Below are 16,387 nucleotides of genomic sequence, written 5' to 3' on the forward strand. Positions count from 1 at the left end.
ACCTGTTCTAAGCGCCGGGGTAGATACAGGGGAATGAGGTTGTCCCACGTGAGGCTCACAGTCTTCATCCCCATTTTACAGATGAGGGAACTGAGGCACAGAGAAGTGAAGTGACTTGCCCACAGTCACACAGCTGACAAGGGGCAGGGTGGGAATTCGAACCCATGACCTCTGACTCCCAAGCCCGGGCTCTTTCCACTGAGCCACGCTGCTTCTCAATAATAAGCACATAACAAATACCATTATTATTATTATTATAAGGAGGGAGGGTGTTCTGGGCCAGAGGTGGAACGTGGGCGAGAGGTCGGGGGCGACAGAATTGAGATCGAGGTACAATGAGAAGGTTGGTGTTAGACGAGTGAAGTGTGCGGGCTTGGTTGTAGAAGGAGCGCAGTGAGGTGAAGTAAGAGGACAAGGCGATCAAGTCCTTTAAAGCCTCCAGTAAAGAGTTTCTGTTTGATGTGGAAGTGGATGGGCAACCACTGGAGTTTCTTGAGGCATGGAGAAACATGGTCTGAATGTTTCTGTAGGAAAATGACGAGGCAAGTTCCCACTGGTCACAGTTTCTGGATCCCCTTTGCCCCATGCCCTGGCTGGGTGAGGCTGTCCTCAGTCACCCACAGGATCTTCTAGTCTCCTCAGGAGAAAAGAAAAACCACATTAGCAGGAACACTAATTGGGTCAGCCCCAACCGGGACAGGTTCTGGGTCCAACCTGTTTATCCTGTATCTGTCCAGTGCTTGGCACATACTATTATTTCTGGCAGTTATTAATATTATTCAGTGCAACATTTCTTTTTTCATTAAACAGGGTGGAGGTGACTAGATTCTAAGTTCCTGCTGGACAGGGAGCGTGCCTACCAACTCTGTTATATTGTACTCTCCCAAGTGCTTAGTACAGTGCTCTGCATGGCGTAAGCACTTAATAAAAACGACTGATGGATTGACTGATGGCTTGTGTTGAAAAAGGAAAGAGAGTTGAGGATGGGGGCTCCTTACACCTCCTCCTTTCCTCGGCCCAGTGAAATGTCTCGGAATCTCCTTAGATTGTAAGTTCCTTGTGGGCATAGGATGTGTTTACCAACTCTGTTGTATGGTCCCAAGCGCTTAGTACAGTGCTTTGCACATAGTAAGTGCTCAATAAATACCAATGATTGGTGTGATTACCACTGTGAACTTTCAGCCTCTCCCTACCGCAGCCCACTGGGGCTTTTTCCGTGGTTCTGGGCCATTAATGTTTATTGAGTGCTTGCTGTGTAGAAAGTGCTATACTAAGCTCTCAGGGGAGTACCATACAGTGGAGTTGATAGAGATGATGTCTTCCCTCGAGGATTGAAAACTCTCCTATATATTTAATACATTAAACTGGCCATTTCCTACTGAACAGTATGTATCAATTTCTTTGCCTCTCCAGGGACATCCTTTTGGTGCCAAAGCCCATTCAAACACACTTTTTTCCAAATGCTACCAAACTTCACCACCACAGAATCAATCGATCACTAAACGGTATTTATTGAGCACTTACCGTGTGCAGAGCACTGTACTAAGAGCTTGGGAGAATACAGTGCAACAGAGTTGGTGGACACGCTCCCTGCCCTTAATGATCTGAGAGTCTAGAGGAATCGCAGAACCTCAAAGGAGCATGTGAACTGACCAAAATCTCCCTCAAAACCCAAAGCAGGTGAACAGCGAGAGAGAGGCTAAGTCAGGTGAAAGTCAAAGCCACAAGTTCAGGTCTGCAAACCAAGTGCAGCAGGTGATTCATTAGCAAAGGGTTTAATAATGAAAGGTGTTTTCATCGACAGACATATTTCACGGCTGACAGGGTCTTTTAAGATCCCCGGAGGGAGTGCTAACAGCTCATTTGCATGTTAAAGACTTGCTGACACCGTATGGAAACTGGAACTCCAGTCTATTTAGAGACATTTGGGCTCTTCCATCATCTAGTTTACCAATCTTAATTTCCACTGCCTTTATTAGCAAGAGGTGTTGGCATCCAAACCGATTTTGGCCTGTTTTGTCTGTTCCTGCCGCTCCTTCCCTTTTGGAAGGGAAGGTCCTCTTAGACCAAGGTGGATAGCCCTGCCGTTGACTGCAGGATCTCAGGAGAAGAAAGAACTGGCTGGAAAGAGAGAAGGATTCTGGGGAAGAGTCAGCGGCAGCTGTTCAAAGTGGACTAGATACACCTTTATCTGGGAATGCAAGCTTGTATGGGCAGGAAATGTGTCCATCAATTATATTGTAGTGGACTCTCCCAAGTGCTTAGTATAGTGTTCCGCATACAGTAAGAGCTCAATCAATAATCAATCGTATTTATTGAGTGCTTACTGTGTGCAGACCACTGTACTAAGTGCTTAGGAGAATATATAAAAGTTGGTAGACACATTACCTGCCCGCAATGACCTTACAGTCCCGGGGGGAGACAGACATTAATATAAATAAATTACACATATGTTCATAAAGGCTGTAGGGCTGAGGGTAGCTGGGAATAAAGGCAGCAAATCAGTGTGACATAGAAGGGAATTGGAAAAGAGGAAATGAGGGCTTAGTCAGGGAAGGTCTCTTGGAGGAGAGGTGCCTTCAGTAAGGCTGTGAGGTGGAGAGAGTGATGAACTGTCAGACATGAAGAGGGAGGGCGTTCCAGGGCAGAGGTAGGATGTGGGCGAGAGGTCGGTGGTGAGAGAAACGAGATCAAGGTGCAGTGAGTAAGTTGGCATTAGAGGAGCAAGGTGTGTGATCTGGGTTGTAGTAGGAGAGCAACAAGGTGAGTTAGTGGAAGGTGACTGCTTTAAAGCTGATGGTAAGGAGTTTCTGTTTGATGTGGAGGTAGATGGACAACGCTGGAGGTTCTTGAGTGGGGAAACATAACTTGAACTTTTTTTGTAGAAAAATGATCTGAGAAGCAGACTGAAGTATGGACTAGAGTGGGAAGAGCCAGGAGACAGAGAGGTCAGCAAGGAGACTGATACCAGTAATCAAGGTGGGATAGGGTAAGTACTTGGATTAACATAGTAGCAGTTTGGATGGAGAGCACAGGGTGGATTTTAGTGATGTTGTGAAGGTTGTTGTGTTGTGAACTAACAGGATTTAGTGATAAATTGACTGTGTGTTGAAAGAGATATGAGTCAAGGATAACACCAACGTTACAGGCTTGTGAGACAGGTAGGATGGTGGTGCCGTCTACAGTATCTACAGTCAGGGGGAGGACAGGGTTTAGGAAGAAAGATAAGGAGTTCTGTTTTCAGCAAGTTAAGTTTGAGGTGATGTCAAGACATCCAATTGAAGGGAGGAGGAAATGAGGCTGCAGAGAGATCAAGCTGGAGATGTGGATTTTGGGAAACATCTGCATAGAGGTGCTAGTTGAAGCCATGCGAGTGAATGAGTTCTCTAAGGGAATGAGTGTCGATGGAGAATAGAAGGGGATCCAGAACCGAACCTTGAGGGACCCCACAGTTAGGAGGTGGGAGGCAGAGGAGGAGCCAGCGAAAGAGTCTGAGAATGAGTGGCCAGAGAGAGAGGAAGAGAAACAGGAGAGGACAGTGTCGCTGAAGCCGAGGTTGGTTAATGTTTCCAGGAGAAGGGGCTTGTCCACAGTGTCGAAGGCAGCTGAGTGATCTGATAGGATAAAGATGGAGTAGAGATTGTTGGTAAGAAGGAGATCATTTGTGACCAGTGGGAGGGTGGTTTCTGTGAAGTGAAGGGGGCGGAAGCCAGATTGGAGGGGGTCAGAGAGAAAAATTGGAGGAGAGGAACTGCAGACAGCTGTTTACACAATTTACTCAAGGAGTTAGGAGAGGAATGGTAAGAGGGAGATGGAGCGATAACTGGAGGGAGCCAAGGAGTCAAGTGAGGGTATTTTTAGGATAGGGGAGACACAAACATGTTTGAAAGCAATGGGAGAGCATATAATTGAAGATGGCAGTCAGGGAGGGAACAAGGGACGGGGCGTGTGTTTTGTTAAGGTGTGAAGGGATGGGGTCACGTGTAGGTGGAGGGGGTGGATTTTGAGAGAAGGCAGGAAATCTCTTGAGATTCTGTTGGGAAAGATGGGAGAGTTGAAGAAAGGGCAGTAGTGGGGAGGGACTGGTGAGGAGCAGGGGAGATTCTAGGGAGATCACACCTGATCATTTCAATTTTCTTAATTAATTAGGCAGCTAGGTCATTAAGGGCAAGAGGTTGGGGAGGCAGGGGGCAGGGGGTTTGAGGAGTGAGTTAAACATCTGAAACAATTGACGAGGGCAATGGGTAGGAGGTGTCAATAAGGATGGAGAAATAATTTTGCTGGGCAGAGGAGATAGCAGAGTTAAAGCACGCAAGGATGAACTTGAAGTGGATGAGGTCAGCTTGATATCTAGATTTCTGCCAGCAGCACTCTACGGCTTGTGTACGGGAATGAAGTAAGCAGACTGGGGAGGTGATCCAGAGTTGTGGGTTAGTGGTACAAGATTGACAGAGGGATAGGGGAGTGAGAGAGTTGAGTTCAGAAGAGAGGGTGGTGATGAGGGTGTCAGCTCCTCAAGGGAAGGCAGTTTGGGTATAGAAGCTAAATGGGTCATTATGACTTGAGAAAATTGGATGGGGTCAAAAGATCAGAGGTCTCCATCGGGGAGCAGGATAGATTTATGGAGAGGAGGTGTGTGGGAGAAGAAGCAGGTGAGGAGGTTGTGGTTAGATAGAGGGATTTCAGAGTTGGTGAGGGTAGAGATTGTCAGTGACTAGAGCTGATGAGATCGAGTGTGTCTTCAAGTCAGTGAGTGGGTGAGCTGGGGTGGAGCAGGAGGCCAGTGAAGTTGAGGAGTGATAGAAAGCTGGCCGCGGAAGAGTTGTCAGGAACATTCATTCATTCAATCGTATTTATTGAGCGCTTAACATGTGCGAGAACTGCACTAAGCACTTGGAGTACAGTATAACAATAAATTGACTCATTAACATTTATATGGATATTGAAGTCCCGAAGAATCAGTGTAGGGGCGGAGAAAGAGAGAAGGAATGTGAGAAAGGGGTCAAAATTATTCAAAAAGTTGGAGTTGGGGCCTGGGGGGGTGGCGGTAGATTCATTTATGAGCACTTACTGTGTGCAAAGCACTATACTAAATGCTTGGGAGAGTCCAGAACAACAACACAGTAGATGCCTGTGACTAGTACCTGGAGTGGGTGATAGAGGTGGATGATATGGATTTGAAGGAAGGGAAAGAGAGGGATGGGGGAGGTAGAATGGTGAAAAAGTGTCATTGGGGAGCAAGAAGGAAGCCGATGACTAGGATGAGATAGCTCAGTGTCACCTTTCTGCCTGGGTCAGTCTATGGTATTGACAGTTTACCCTTTGTTAATAAAAATTATAATATAATTGTGGTATTTGTTAAGTTGGGCTAAGCCCTGGGGTAGGTACAAAGAGATCAGACACAGTTCCTGTCCCACATGGGGTTGACAAGTCTAGAGGGGAGGGAGAACAGTTTCCACCCTGTTTTACAGAGTAGGAAACTGAGGCACAGAGAAGTTAAGTGACCACTTACCCAAGATCACATGGCAAGCAAGTGACAGAGCTGGGATTAGAACTCAGGGCTCCTGAATTCAAGATCTGTACTCTTTTCACAAGGCCACCCTGCTACTAAACAAGGCGCTCCTTAGAATCAGATAGAAAGGGGTTGGGGAGTCAGTGGCTTGATGGGAATTTCGCGAGACAGTGTGGATAGGAGAGTGGCAAGTGCTTGCCCTGTCCTATAGAGTTCTCTGTTTCCCAATCTGTGCCCAGTAGCTAGTGGCAGAGAGTCCACAGCTGGTACCATCAGCTGACACCCTCAAGACGGGGTATTTTTTTTTTAATGGTATCTGTTAAGTGCTTACTATGTGCCAGGCACTGTACTAAATGCTGGAGTAGATATGAGCTAATCAGGTTGGACACAGTCTATGTCTCACATAAGGCTCACAGTCTTAATCCCCATTTTATAGATGAGGGAACTGAGGCCCAGAGAAGTTAAGTGATTTGCCCAAGGTCACACAGCAGACAAATAGGGCTGGGCTGGGTAGGGAATGTCTCTAACTGTTGCCGAATTGTACATTCCAAGTGCTTAGTACAGTGCTTTGCGTATAGTAAGCGCTCAATAAATGCTATTGAATGAATGATTAGCACCCAGGTCCTCTGACTCCCAGCCCTGTGCTCTAGCCAATAGGCCACACTACTTCTTTCCTGGGTTTTGCTGGAGTCAAAGAGGCTACGACTTTAAGAAAGGTTGATTCTTTAAACTTAGGGAAATTTTCCTCTTCAAATTATGAAGAGGAGGCTTGGAACCTGATATCTATAGGACTTTAGCCTCTGACCTTTCCTTGGGTTTTAGGTGAATACCCAATCAATCAGTGATATTTATTGAGCGCTTACCGCTTACTGCTAAACCATAAGCTCCTCGAAGGCAGGGAACATGTCTACCAATTGTAATATATTCTCCCAAGTGCTTTGTGGAGTGCTCTGCACCGTCAGCATTCAATAATAATCAGTCAGTCGATGGTATTTATTGAGCACTTACTATGTGGAGAGCACTGTATTAAACCCTTGGGAGATTATAATACAACAGAATTAGCAGACTTGTTCCCTGTCCATAATGAAGTTTTCAGTCTAGAAGACCATTGATTGGCAAATGCCATTCATTCATTCAATCGTATTTACTGTGTGCAGAGCACTGTAATAAGTGGAAAGTACAATTCAGTGATAAAGAGAGACAGTCCCTGCCCACAACAGGCTTACAGTCTAGAAGGGGGGAGACAGACATTCATTCATTTATTCAATCGTATTTATTGAGCGCTTACTATGTGCAGAGCACTGTACTAAGCACTTGGAATGTACAGTAAGGCAACAGATAGAGACAATCCCTGTCCAACAACGGGGTCACCAAAACAAGTAACCAGGCATCAATAGCATCAATATAAATAAATACAATTATAGATAAGTACATATATATGCAACTTCTGTGGGGCAGGGAAGGGGAGGTAGAGCAAAGGGATCGAGTTGGGGCGACAGGGAGGGGAGGGGGAGCTGAGGAGAAGGGAGGCTTAGATTGGGAAGACATCTTGGAAGTTGTGAGCCTTCAGTAGGGCTTTGAAGGGGGGAAGTATGATTGGCAGATTTGAGGAGGGAGGACATTCCAGACCAGAGATAGGACGTGGGCCAGGGGTCGACGGAGGGACAGTTGAGAATGAGGCACGGTGAGAAGGTTAGCTCCAGAGGGCTGGGATGGAGAAGGAGAAGGAGAACAGGGAGGTGAGGTAGGAGGGGGCAAGTTGATGGAGATAGATTGATTTTCTTATTAGGTGCAGAGCACTGTGCTAAGCACTTCAGAGAGCACTCTAAAACATTGTTGGTAGAGACATTCTCTGCCCTGTAAACTCGTCCTCTAGACTGTAAGCACGATACAATGCTCTGCACATTCTAAGTGCTCAATAAATATGATTGATCGATTGACTAGAAGGGATGTCAGACATTAAAATAAATTAGACAGCTATATAGAGAAGTTCTGGAGGCCTGGGGGAGGGCAGAATATCATAGTACTTAAACGGAACAGACCCAAGGGCATTTTTGCCCTAGACAGAGCAAAATCTTGGAATCTCCTGCAAACTCCTCCTTTAATAGAAGTGTGTTTGGAAGGGGGAGAAATAGGAACTAAAGTATCCGTTTCTCTGGGAACCCTGGTACTTGGCTTGAAGGGCTCATGTATGAACCAGTTTTTTTTTTTGTTTGTTTTTAATGGTATTTGTTAAGTGCTTACTATCTGCCAGGCACAGTACTAAGCTCTTGGATAGGTACAAGATAATCAGGTGGGCCCAGTCCTTCTCCCACAAGGGACTCACAGTCTTAATCCCCTTTTTCCAGATGAGGTAACTGAGGCCCAGAGAAGTGAAGTGACTTGCCCAAGGCTACTCAACAGACAAGCTGGGATGAGAATCCAGATCCTTTGACTCCCAGGCCTGTGCTCTATCCACTAGGCCACGCCGCTTCTCCGCCGGTCGCCTCCAAACCGTAGTCCGATGTTGACTCCCTGGGCTCTGAACCATTGCTCAGGCCAATCCCCTTGCGTAGAACTCTCTCCCTGTTCCACCTGTTCAATCCACCGCTCTCCAGCTTCAAAACTTCCCTCAGAAGCCACCTCCTTCTAGAGGCATCCCCTGACTAATCCTCCTCATTATGGGTCAGACCCATCCATAATCTCCTTAGCGTTCAGGTTTAGATCTCTTTATTTCTTTCAGGAGTAATTGTGATATTTGTTGAGTGCTTATTATGTTCCAAGCACTGTGCTAAGTGTGGGGATAGATTAAAGATGATCAGGTTGGACACAGTCCCTGTCCCATAGGGGACTAACAGTCCAAGTGGGAGGGAGAGCAAATATGTTATCTTCATTTTACTGATGAGGAAGCCGGCAGATATAGTGACTTAACCAAGGTCACCTGACAGGCAAGTGGCGGAATCGGAATTAGAACCAAGGTGTCCTTACTCCCAGGCTTGTGATCTTTTCTGTAATCATGCTGCTTCTCTGTGTTTTAATTGTTTATTTCATTGTTTTTTTAACTGCTTTGTAATTATTTGTGAGCTCAACCTCTAGACTATAAGCTCATTATGGGCAGGGAAAGTGTCGGCTAATTGTGTTGTATTGTAATCTCCCAAGTGCTTAGTACAATACATAGTAAGCGCTCAATAAACAGCATTGATTGTATCTGTGCTCTTATTCTAGGGTACATTTGGCAATTCCTACCACCTCCCCCCAAACCACCTTAAGAGCAGGGTGGCCTAGTGGAACATACATGGTCTTGGGAATCACGGGATTTGGGACGTAATCCTGGCTCTGCCACATGCCTGCTATGTGCCCTTTAGCAAGTCACCTAACTTCCCTGTGCCTCAGTTACTTCATCTGTAACCCATGGATTAAATCCACACCCGTTCCCCACCCTGCTTAGATCATGAGCCCCGTGTAGGACAGGGACTGTGTCTAACCTGATTATCTTGTATCCTTCCCAGTGCTGAGAACAGAGATTGATACATAGTAAGCACTTAACAGATGCTATTTTTATTCTGATAAACCTCTGGAGGGCAGCCCCAGTAGAGCACTGAACCTGCAGTAGTTACTCAGTAAATGAGCCACCCCTTAACTATCCCTCAGCTTTCCCTGTTCGGAAATGAAAGTGGGTGGGATAATGCAACCCTCTTTCCAGAAGGTGCCACTGAGGGAGGGGTGTAGGGCACAGAAGGAACCACAAGGGTCCTGGGGCTGTATCGGTACCTGCCAAGGATGCAGCGAGGTGAGGGCCTAGAACTGGCCCGGCACCCTGTAGGTAGGAAAGAGTTGGGGCCGAAGCGAGAGAAGCCTGGCAGCAGCAGCTGTGGGAATCTGGGGGGCGTGGACACAGCCCTCCTGCCGGTATTTCCTGCCACTCACCATCACCTTACCCTTGTGCCCTCAGAGTGGGCAAGACTAGGAGGAGAAGGAGGGAGGTGGCAGGCCCTGGCCCCAAAAGCCTCAGGATGGTGCCGAAATGTGGGTTCTGTCTGGAGGCACAGCAGCCCAAACGTTTGATTGAAAGGGGGTTCATGGGGAGAGGGACATTCTTGTGACCTGAGAAAAAAACAATGTCTTCAGCGGCAGTTATACAATTTACTCTGTGCTTGAAAAATTTAACACTTTTCCTGCAGCTGAGGAGAGCTGGGTGGGACCCAGAAAGGAAATCATCTCTCTAGGTTCATTTACTTTACACAGAGCATCTGGTAAAAGGGGAGGCTGATTGAATGAGCCCAGCGGCATCGCTGTCTAGAGGATGGTCTTGCTGGGGAATTTCTTCAGAAAAGAAACTCCGAAAAATGAAGGGCAGTTGACAGTTTCTCCCGAGCCCATCCGAGGGAGTAGGCTAGGAGGGAAGCAGTACGTGCTGTCAGGGGAGGAGTCAGTCATTCGTATTTATTGAGCACTTACTTTACAGTATAACAATAAGCAGAGGGTCTAAAAGAGAAAATTAAGGCATCATAGGAACGTTGTCTACCCTTTAGGAAGTGTAGGTTAGAAGAGAACATTCTCAATTTCCAGCGCCTCCCTCTAAAAATGTGAGCGGAGCTATAGGCCTGGCTTAACTGGAGAAGCATCCTGGCCCGGTGGATAGGGGTGGCTGATGGGATGAGCTCAGTGGCATCGCTGTCTAGGGGAGGGATCCCGCTGGGGAATTTCTTCACTGAAGAGACTCTGAGCAACGCAGGGAAGTTGACAGCCCCCTGCCTGGGCTGTGGATGGCAGAGTTTCATCCTTTTTGCTCCGGGAGATGACCTGCATGGTGATGATGTCAGTCATCCCCTTTCTTCTGCCTTTTGTAGGGTTTGACAGCATGGCAAGGAGGGCCTTGAAGCTTGCCTCATGGACTGGGGTGGCCCTGGCCTCCTCCGGAGTCTACCTGTATGGCAGCAAGTACCTGGACCCCAGTGACTTTGGAGTTGTCCGAGTGGGCAGGGCTGTCACCACGGTAGGTTTTCTGTTGAGTCAGAGAAAATACGTCCCCAGGGGCAATTATGGGCAAGCACACACACACGCGCACTTCTGTCCTCTTCCTGTCCCCTTTTTGGTTCCCTTCCCCGCTCCACCACTCCCTCTGGGTCAGGGCTTAAATCGAGCAGTTCTTCTCCAGGTCTCAGAGCCGGTTCCTTTGGGTTTCTGTTTGGGTCCCTCAGATTGACGAGTGCGGGCACAGTGGCGGCAAGAGCCACGGCCTGGAGGGGTCCAGTCGCTTGCTCTCTTTTCTCCTTTTCCTCCTCTTACCTCTTTGAGATTCAGAGAGTGCTCCTGCCTGGCTCGGGGCAGCCCAAGGGCCGCATGGCAAGGGTGGGTACGGCCCAGGCAGAGGCACCGAGTTCAGTTTCGGTTTACTTGTGGGCCGTGCTGGGAGTAGGCCAGAGCCGGCCCGATGGCAGTTCTGGTAGAGGAGATATCCCTTTCTGGAGTAGCGGGGAGAGGCGGGTAGCATCCCCGGACACTTGCCCATGCCAGCTACCATTTAGTGCTGTCTTTGGTCTGCAGCTGCTGCTGCCTTGCCTCTCCCACTTGATCCTCCCCGCCCTTGAGGCCCTTGGCTGTGACTGGCTGGCTCCACCCTCCTCAGCCTGGAAGCCTCTTCCTTAATAACAATAATAAATAATTATGACATTTGTTAAGCGCTTACTATGTACCAGGAGCTATAGTAAGCACTGGGGTGGATACAAGCAAATCCGGTTGGACAGAGTCCCTGTCCCACATGGGGCTCACAGTTTCAAACCCCATTTTACAGATGAGGTTAATGAGGCACAGAGAAGTGAAGTGACTTGCTCAAGGTCACACAGCAGACAAGAGGCAGATGAGGGATTAGAACCCATGACCTTCTGACTCCCAGCCCCTTGCTCTATCCACTACGCCATGCTACTTCTTCAAGGGAGGGAGTGGAAAGGGGGTCTTCTTCCTTAGCTATCGAGGCCAGTGCGGCCAACACCCCCAACCCCACCCACCAAAAACCTACTCACCTCTTGGTTGGGGTGGCAGGGGGCCATGGGGAGGGGGCTGCTGGGGTGACCAATGGCATTCTTTTTAGAATATTTTTTCCTTCCAGCATTTGCTTCTAGAGTGAGTTTGCAGGGCAGTAAGGGGGTATTCCAGGGCTCATGGTTGGATTGACCAGCACAGCACAGTGGATAGAGCCCGAGCCTGGGAGTCTTAAGGTCATGGGTTATAATCCCGGCTCTGCCACTTGTCTGCTGTGTGACCATGGGCAAGTCACGTCACTTCTGTGCCTCAGTTACCTTATCTGTAAAGTGAGGATTGAGGCCATGAACCCCACATGGGAAAGGGACTGTGTCCAACCGGATTTGCTTGTTTCCACTTCAGCGCTTGCAACAGTGCCTGAGACATAGGAAGCGCTTAGGCTCAGTGGAAAGAGCACGGGCTTTGGAGTCAGGGCTCATGAGTTCGAATCCTGGCTCTGCCACTTGTCGGCTGTGTGACTGTGGGAAAGTCACTTAACTTCTCTGTGCCTCAGTTCCCTCATCTGTAAAATGGGGATTAAGACTGTGAGCCCCACGTGGGACAACCTGATTCCCCTGTGTTTACCCCAGCGCTTAGAACAGTGCTCGGCACATAGTAAGCGCTTAACAAATACTAACATTATTAAATACCACATTATTATTATTATTATTATTGACCTCCCTTTCAGTCAGTGATATTTATTGAGCTCTCACTGTGTGAAGAGCACTGTACTACGTGCTTTGAAAAATACAGCAAAGTAGACAATGTTCCTGTTCCCTTCTCCCCCATCATCTACATTCAGTAGCTTCAGTTACCTGCCCTGTAGTTAGTGCTTCTCCCTCCCTAAATGCTTTCCGCAGGGGTTGGCTCTCATCACACCTCCAGCTGCTGCCGCTGAGGGAATAATAATAATAATAATAATATTGATAATTATTTATATTTGCCAGGCACTGTTCTAAGTGCTGGGGTAGATATAAGATAATCAGATTGGACACAGTCCGTGTCCCACACAGGGCTCACAGTCTTAATCCCCATTTTACAGATGAGGTAACTGAGGCACAGAGAAGTGAAGTGTCTTGCCCAAGGTCACAGAGCAGACAAGTGGGAGAGCCAGGTTTAGAGCCCAGGTCCTTCTGACTCCCAGGCCTGTGCTCTATCCTCTAGACCATGCTGCTTCTCTACTAGACTATGCTGCTTCGACTAATGAATTAGCCAGTTTACAAGACAGGAGGTCGAGAAGCAGTTCTTTCAAAATCAATCAATCACTCATATTTATTGAGCAAGTACTGTGTTCAGAGCGCTGTACTAAACACTCAGGAGAGGATAGTATAACAGAGTTGGTAGACACGTTCCCTGCCCACAAAGGAAATTACAGTCGAGAGGGAAAATGGAGCATGAAGGAGCTGTCTGAACTCATCTAGACCAGCTTCTTCTCCTCACTTTCTTTTCAGAGGGCCACTTTTGAAGAACCGTTTTATCAGAATTCCTTGGAGAGTCAGGTCAAGGATTATCATGCAGATGAGAAATTAGAGATTTTCCCTTTTATATGCCGAATTTTAGAGACTCTAGTCCTCGGGAGGATATTAAGTGGGCATTGCTAATCTGTCTTCCCTTTCCCCTGTAATAATAATAATTGTGGTATTTGTTAAGCACTTTACCATTTGCCAGGCTCTGTACTAAGCACTGGGGTGACACAAGGAAATCAGATTAGACACAGTCCCTGTCCCACATGGGGCTCACAGTCTTCATCCCCATTTTACAGATGAAGTAACACAGGTTCACAGAAGTGAAGTGACCCAAGGCCACACAGCAGACAATTGGCGGAGCTGGAATTAGCACCCATGACCTTCTGACTCCCAAGCCCATGCTCTATCCACTACGCCATGATCATTGATTGATTGATTGTAGTATTTATCAGTCACCTTCAGTGTGTGCTGTACAGTCTGCTTAGCATTGGGCTAGATAACCAACCATAAGCATTTCTGACACAGTCCCTGTTCCCCAAGGACTCCCATTATCACATGGGGAGGTCTCTTCAGGTGGGACAGGTAAGGACCTGGGAATTTCAGAGAGGTGAGAACCCCATCAAATGGCTGCCCTGAAGGGGTGGGGGGAGGTCGTGGGGGAGGGGTAGGATTCCCCCTCCCAGCTGTCTGACAGAGTAAGCCACCTCACCTCGTTCAGTGAAGAATCTCCTAACATTTTCCAGAGTTGAAAAACCTTGATGTGGTCCATCCCCGCCTCCCAGCCGGGCTCAGCTAAGTCATCCTGGACAGGCGATGGGTATCCCTCCCTTTCTTAAGCTCTTTAGGGGAGGAAAATTCACCCCTTAGACTGGGAATCCCTTTCAGTGCTCCTTTCCTTTAGAAACAAATTCTTCTTTCCATCTACTCTTAATCCCTCTTGCTGCAGTTTAAAGTCTTATCCTTTGACTATGGCCATGCAGACTCTGTGGAATAAATTTTGGTAAACTGACCTACCCTGCTTCTTTGCTCCAAGTGAAACAATCCCAGTTTCTTTGCCCTTTTTCTTACCTCTGCTTCCCGACCCCATAGTGGTTTACTGGAGGTGGGGAGTACTCTCCCCTCAATCTACTTCGAGTTCTCCAAGTCCTTTGGGAACTGGGGAGCCTGGGGTGTCCCACAGGACTCTAGGGCGGGCGGATCAGTCACTCAATCGTATTTATTGAACACTGAATGTGTGCAGAGCACTGTACTAAGTGCTTGGGAGAGTATGGTAGAGCAATGTAACAGGCACATTCCCTGCCCACATCGAGTTTACAGTCTAGAAGGATCAGCCTGGGCCGGATCGTACAGGTCTGAGGCGATGGGGCCTCCTGAAGCCAGAATGGTCCCCACCAACCTCTTCTTGTTTGTGCTTCCTGGCCCCCACTCTCATAAATCAATCAATTTTATGTATTGAACGCTTACTATGTGCAGAGAACTGGTACTAAGTGCTTGGGAGAGCACAGTAAAACATGCAGGCATTACCAGAGCAGCAACTTTGAGCACATTACAGGATCACAGCCATGGTAGTGGTCAAAGCGTGTGGGGCAGGGCACTCGATCAATATCGTTGATCAATGGATTGGAAGAATGAGGAGGTGCTGGGGAGACAGATAGGGGTGATGGGGCGCCTTGCAGAGAGTGAATCTTTCGAGCGGCTCTGTGGCTGGAATTGGGCGCTGGGGGCTGTTCTGCTCTCGTCTCTTTCATGGAAACAAGTCAGAGGCTCCTTCTGTTAGGATCGAAAGGTACTCGGTTAGTTTCGGCTCATGTCAAAACAAGGTTCATGCTCTTTCTTGCTTGCAGCGGTTGTTTCATCAGGATTCCCACTCGTGGTGGGTAGTCAGTCGTCCCGGGGTGGGGAGGTGACTGAGGGCCGAGCACTGACAGTGTCCCTTCCCTTGGTTTGTAGACGGTGGTCATCTGCTATGACTACCTCACCTCCCTGAGGAGCGTCCCATTTGGCTCGGAGGAGTACGTCCAACTCAAATCACAGGTAAGGAACTGATCTGGGATGGGAACCTCCCCACCCCCCCAACCCCGACACCTCAGACCAGCATTGCTTTGGATCTGCTACAAAACTGCCCTTTTTCCCCCCCCTCACTTCTCGAAGCAGCTTGGCCTAGCGGAAAGAGCACAGGCCGGGAGAATCTGGAAATCTGGGTTCTAATCCCAATTCTGCCACTTGCCTGCTGTAAAACCTTGGGCAAGTTTCTTCACCTTTCTCAGCCTCAGTCTCCTCATCTGTAAAATGGGGATTCAGCACCTGTCTCATTACTACTTAGGCTGTGAGCCGCATGTGGGACAGGGATTGTGTCTGGTCTGATTGTGGGGTCTTTTTTGGGTTTTTTTTCTTTGTATTTGGAAAGTATTTACCCTCTGCCAGGCACTGTATGAAGTGCTGGGGTAGATTCACCTAATCAGATTGAACATAATCCTTGTTCCACATGGGGCTCCCATTCTTAATCCCCATTTTACAGATGGGATAATTGAGGCACAGAGAAGTTAAGTGATTTGCCCAAAGTCACATAGCAGACAAGTGACAGAGTTGGGATTAGAACCCATATTCTTTTGACTCCCAGCCCCATGCTCAATCCACTAGGTCATGATTGTGTTCTATCTACCTCAGTACCAAGCACAGTGCTTGGCAGTGAGTGCTTAAATACTAAAATTATTATTATCATCATCATCATTATCATCATCATCATCACAAATAATAATAAAAACAATGTGTTTGATCTAGGGTTTGGAGCTGGGCCCACATGACAATCTAAAAAAGACAAAAATGTAAAGAAGAAAAATTGAACTTCAGTGACCAATGGAAAAAATGTAAAAGAATACAAATAGAACTATAGAGTCTTTTCAAGACTACACTGAAACTTCTTCCAAGGCCAAGGCCTGAGAGCTGATCAAATTTCCCCAGTATTCCCAGTCCCATCTTCCACTCTAACCAGTGACAGCTCCTACTATCCTAATTGCTACAAACCCATTAATCTATGCAGAGCATTCTACTAAGTGCTTGGGAGAGTACAATATAACAATGAGCAAACACATTCCCTGCCCACAGTGAGCTTACAGTGTAGAAGGAGGGAGACATAGTATAAATAAATAAATTACAGATATGTACATGTGTGCTGTGGGGCTTGGAGGGGGGAATGAATAAAGGGACCAAGTCAGGGTGATGCAGAAGGGAGCGGAAGAAAGGGGAAAGAGGGCTTAGTCAGGGAAGGCCTCTTGGAGGAGATGTGCCTTCAATAACGTTTTCAAGGTGGGGAGAGTAATTGTCGGATTTGAGGAGTGAGGGCATTGCAGGCCAGAGGCAGGACGTGGGCGAGGGGTCGGCAGCAAGATAGACGAAATCGAGGTATAGT

At 47.6% G+C, this 16,387-nt stretch overlaps 1 protein-coding gene across 4 annotated transcripts in view; it reads left to right on the forward strand.

The window, feature by feature from the left end:
* ADCK1 (aarF domain containing kinase 1) overlaps positions 1-16,387 on the forward strand; it is a 133,927-nt gene that overhangs the window by 7,808 nt on the left and 109,732 nt on the right. For all 4 annotated transcript variants that reach the window (XM_029075247.1, XM_029075269.1, XM_029075274.1 and 1 more), the window contains exons 2-3: positions 10,342-10,487; positions 14,929-15,012. In XM_029075247.1, the coding sequence (XP_028931080.1) occupies positions 10,353-10,487; positions 14,929-15,012 (219 nt within the window). In that variant the 5' untranslated portion in view covers positions 10,342-10,352. The remainder of the gene's footprint in view (positions 1-10,341; positions 10,488-14,928; positions 15,013-16,387) is intronic.

The sequence above is a fragment of the Ornithorhynchus anatinus genome, chromosome 1, assembly GCF_004115215.2.
Source record: "Ornithorhynchus anatinus isolate Pmale09 chromosome 1, mOrnAna1.pri.v4, whole genome shotgun sequence".
NCBI lineage: Eukaryota > Metazoa > Chordata > Mammalia > Monotremata > Ornithorhynchidae > Ornithorhynchus > Ornithorhynchus anatinus.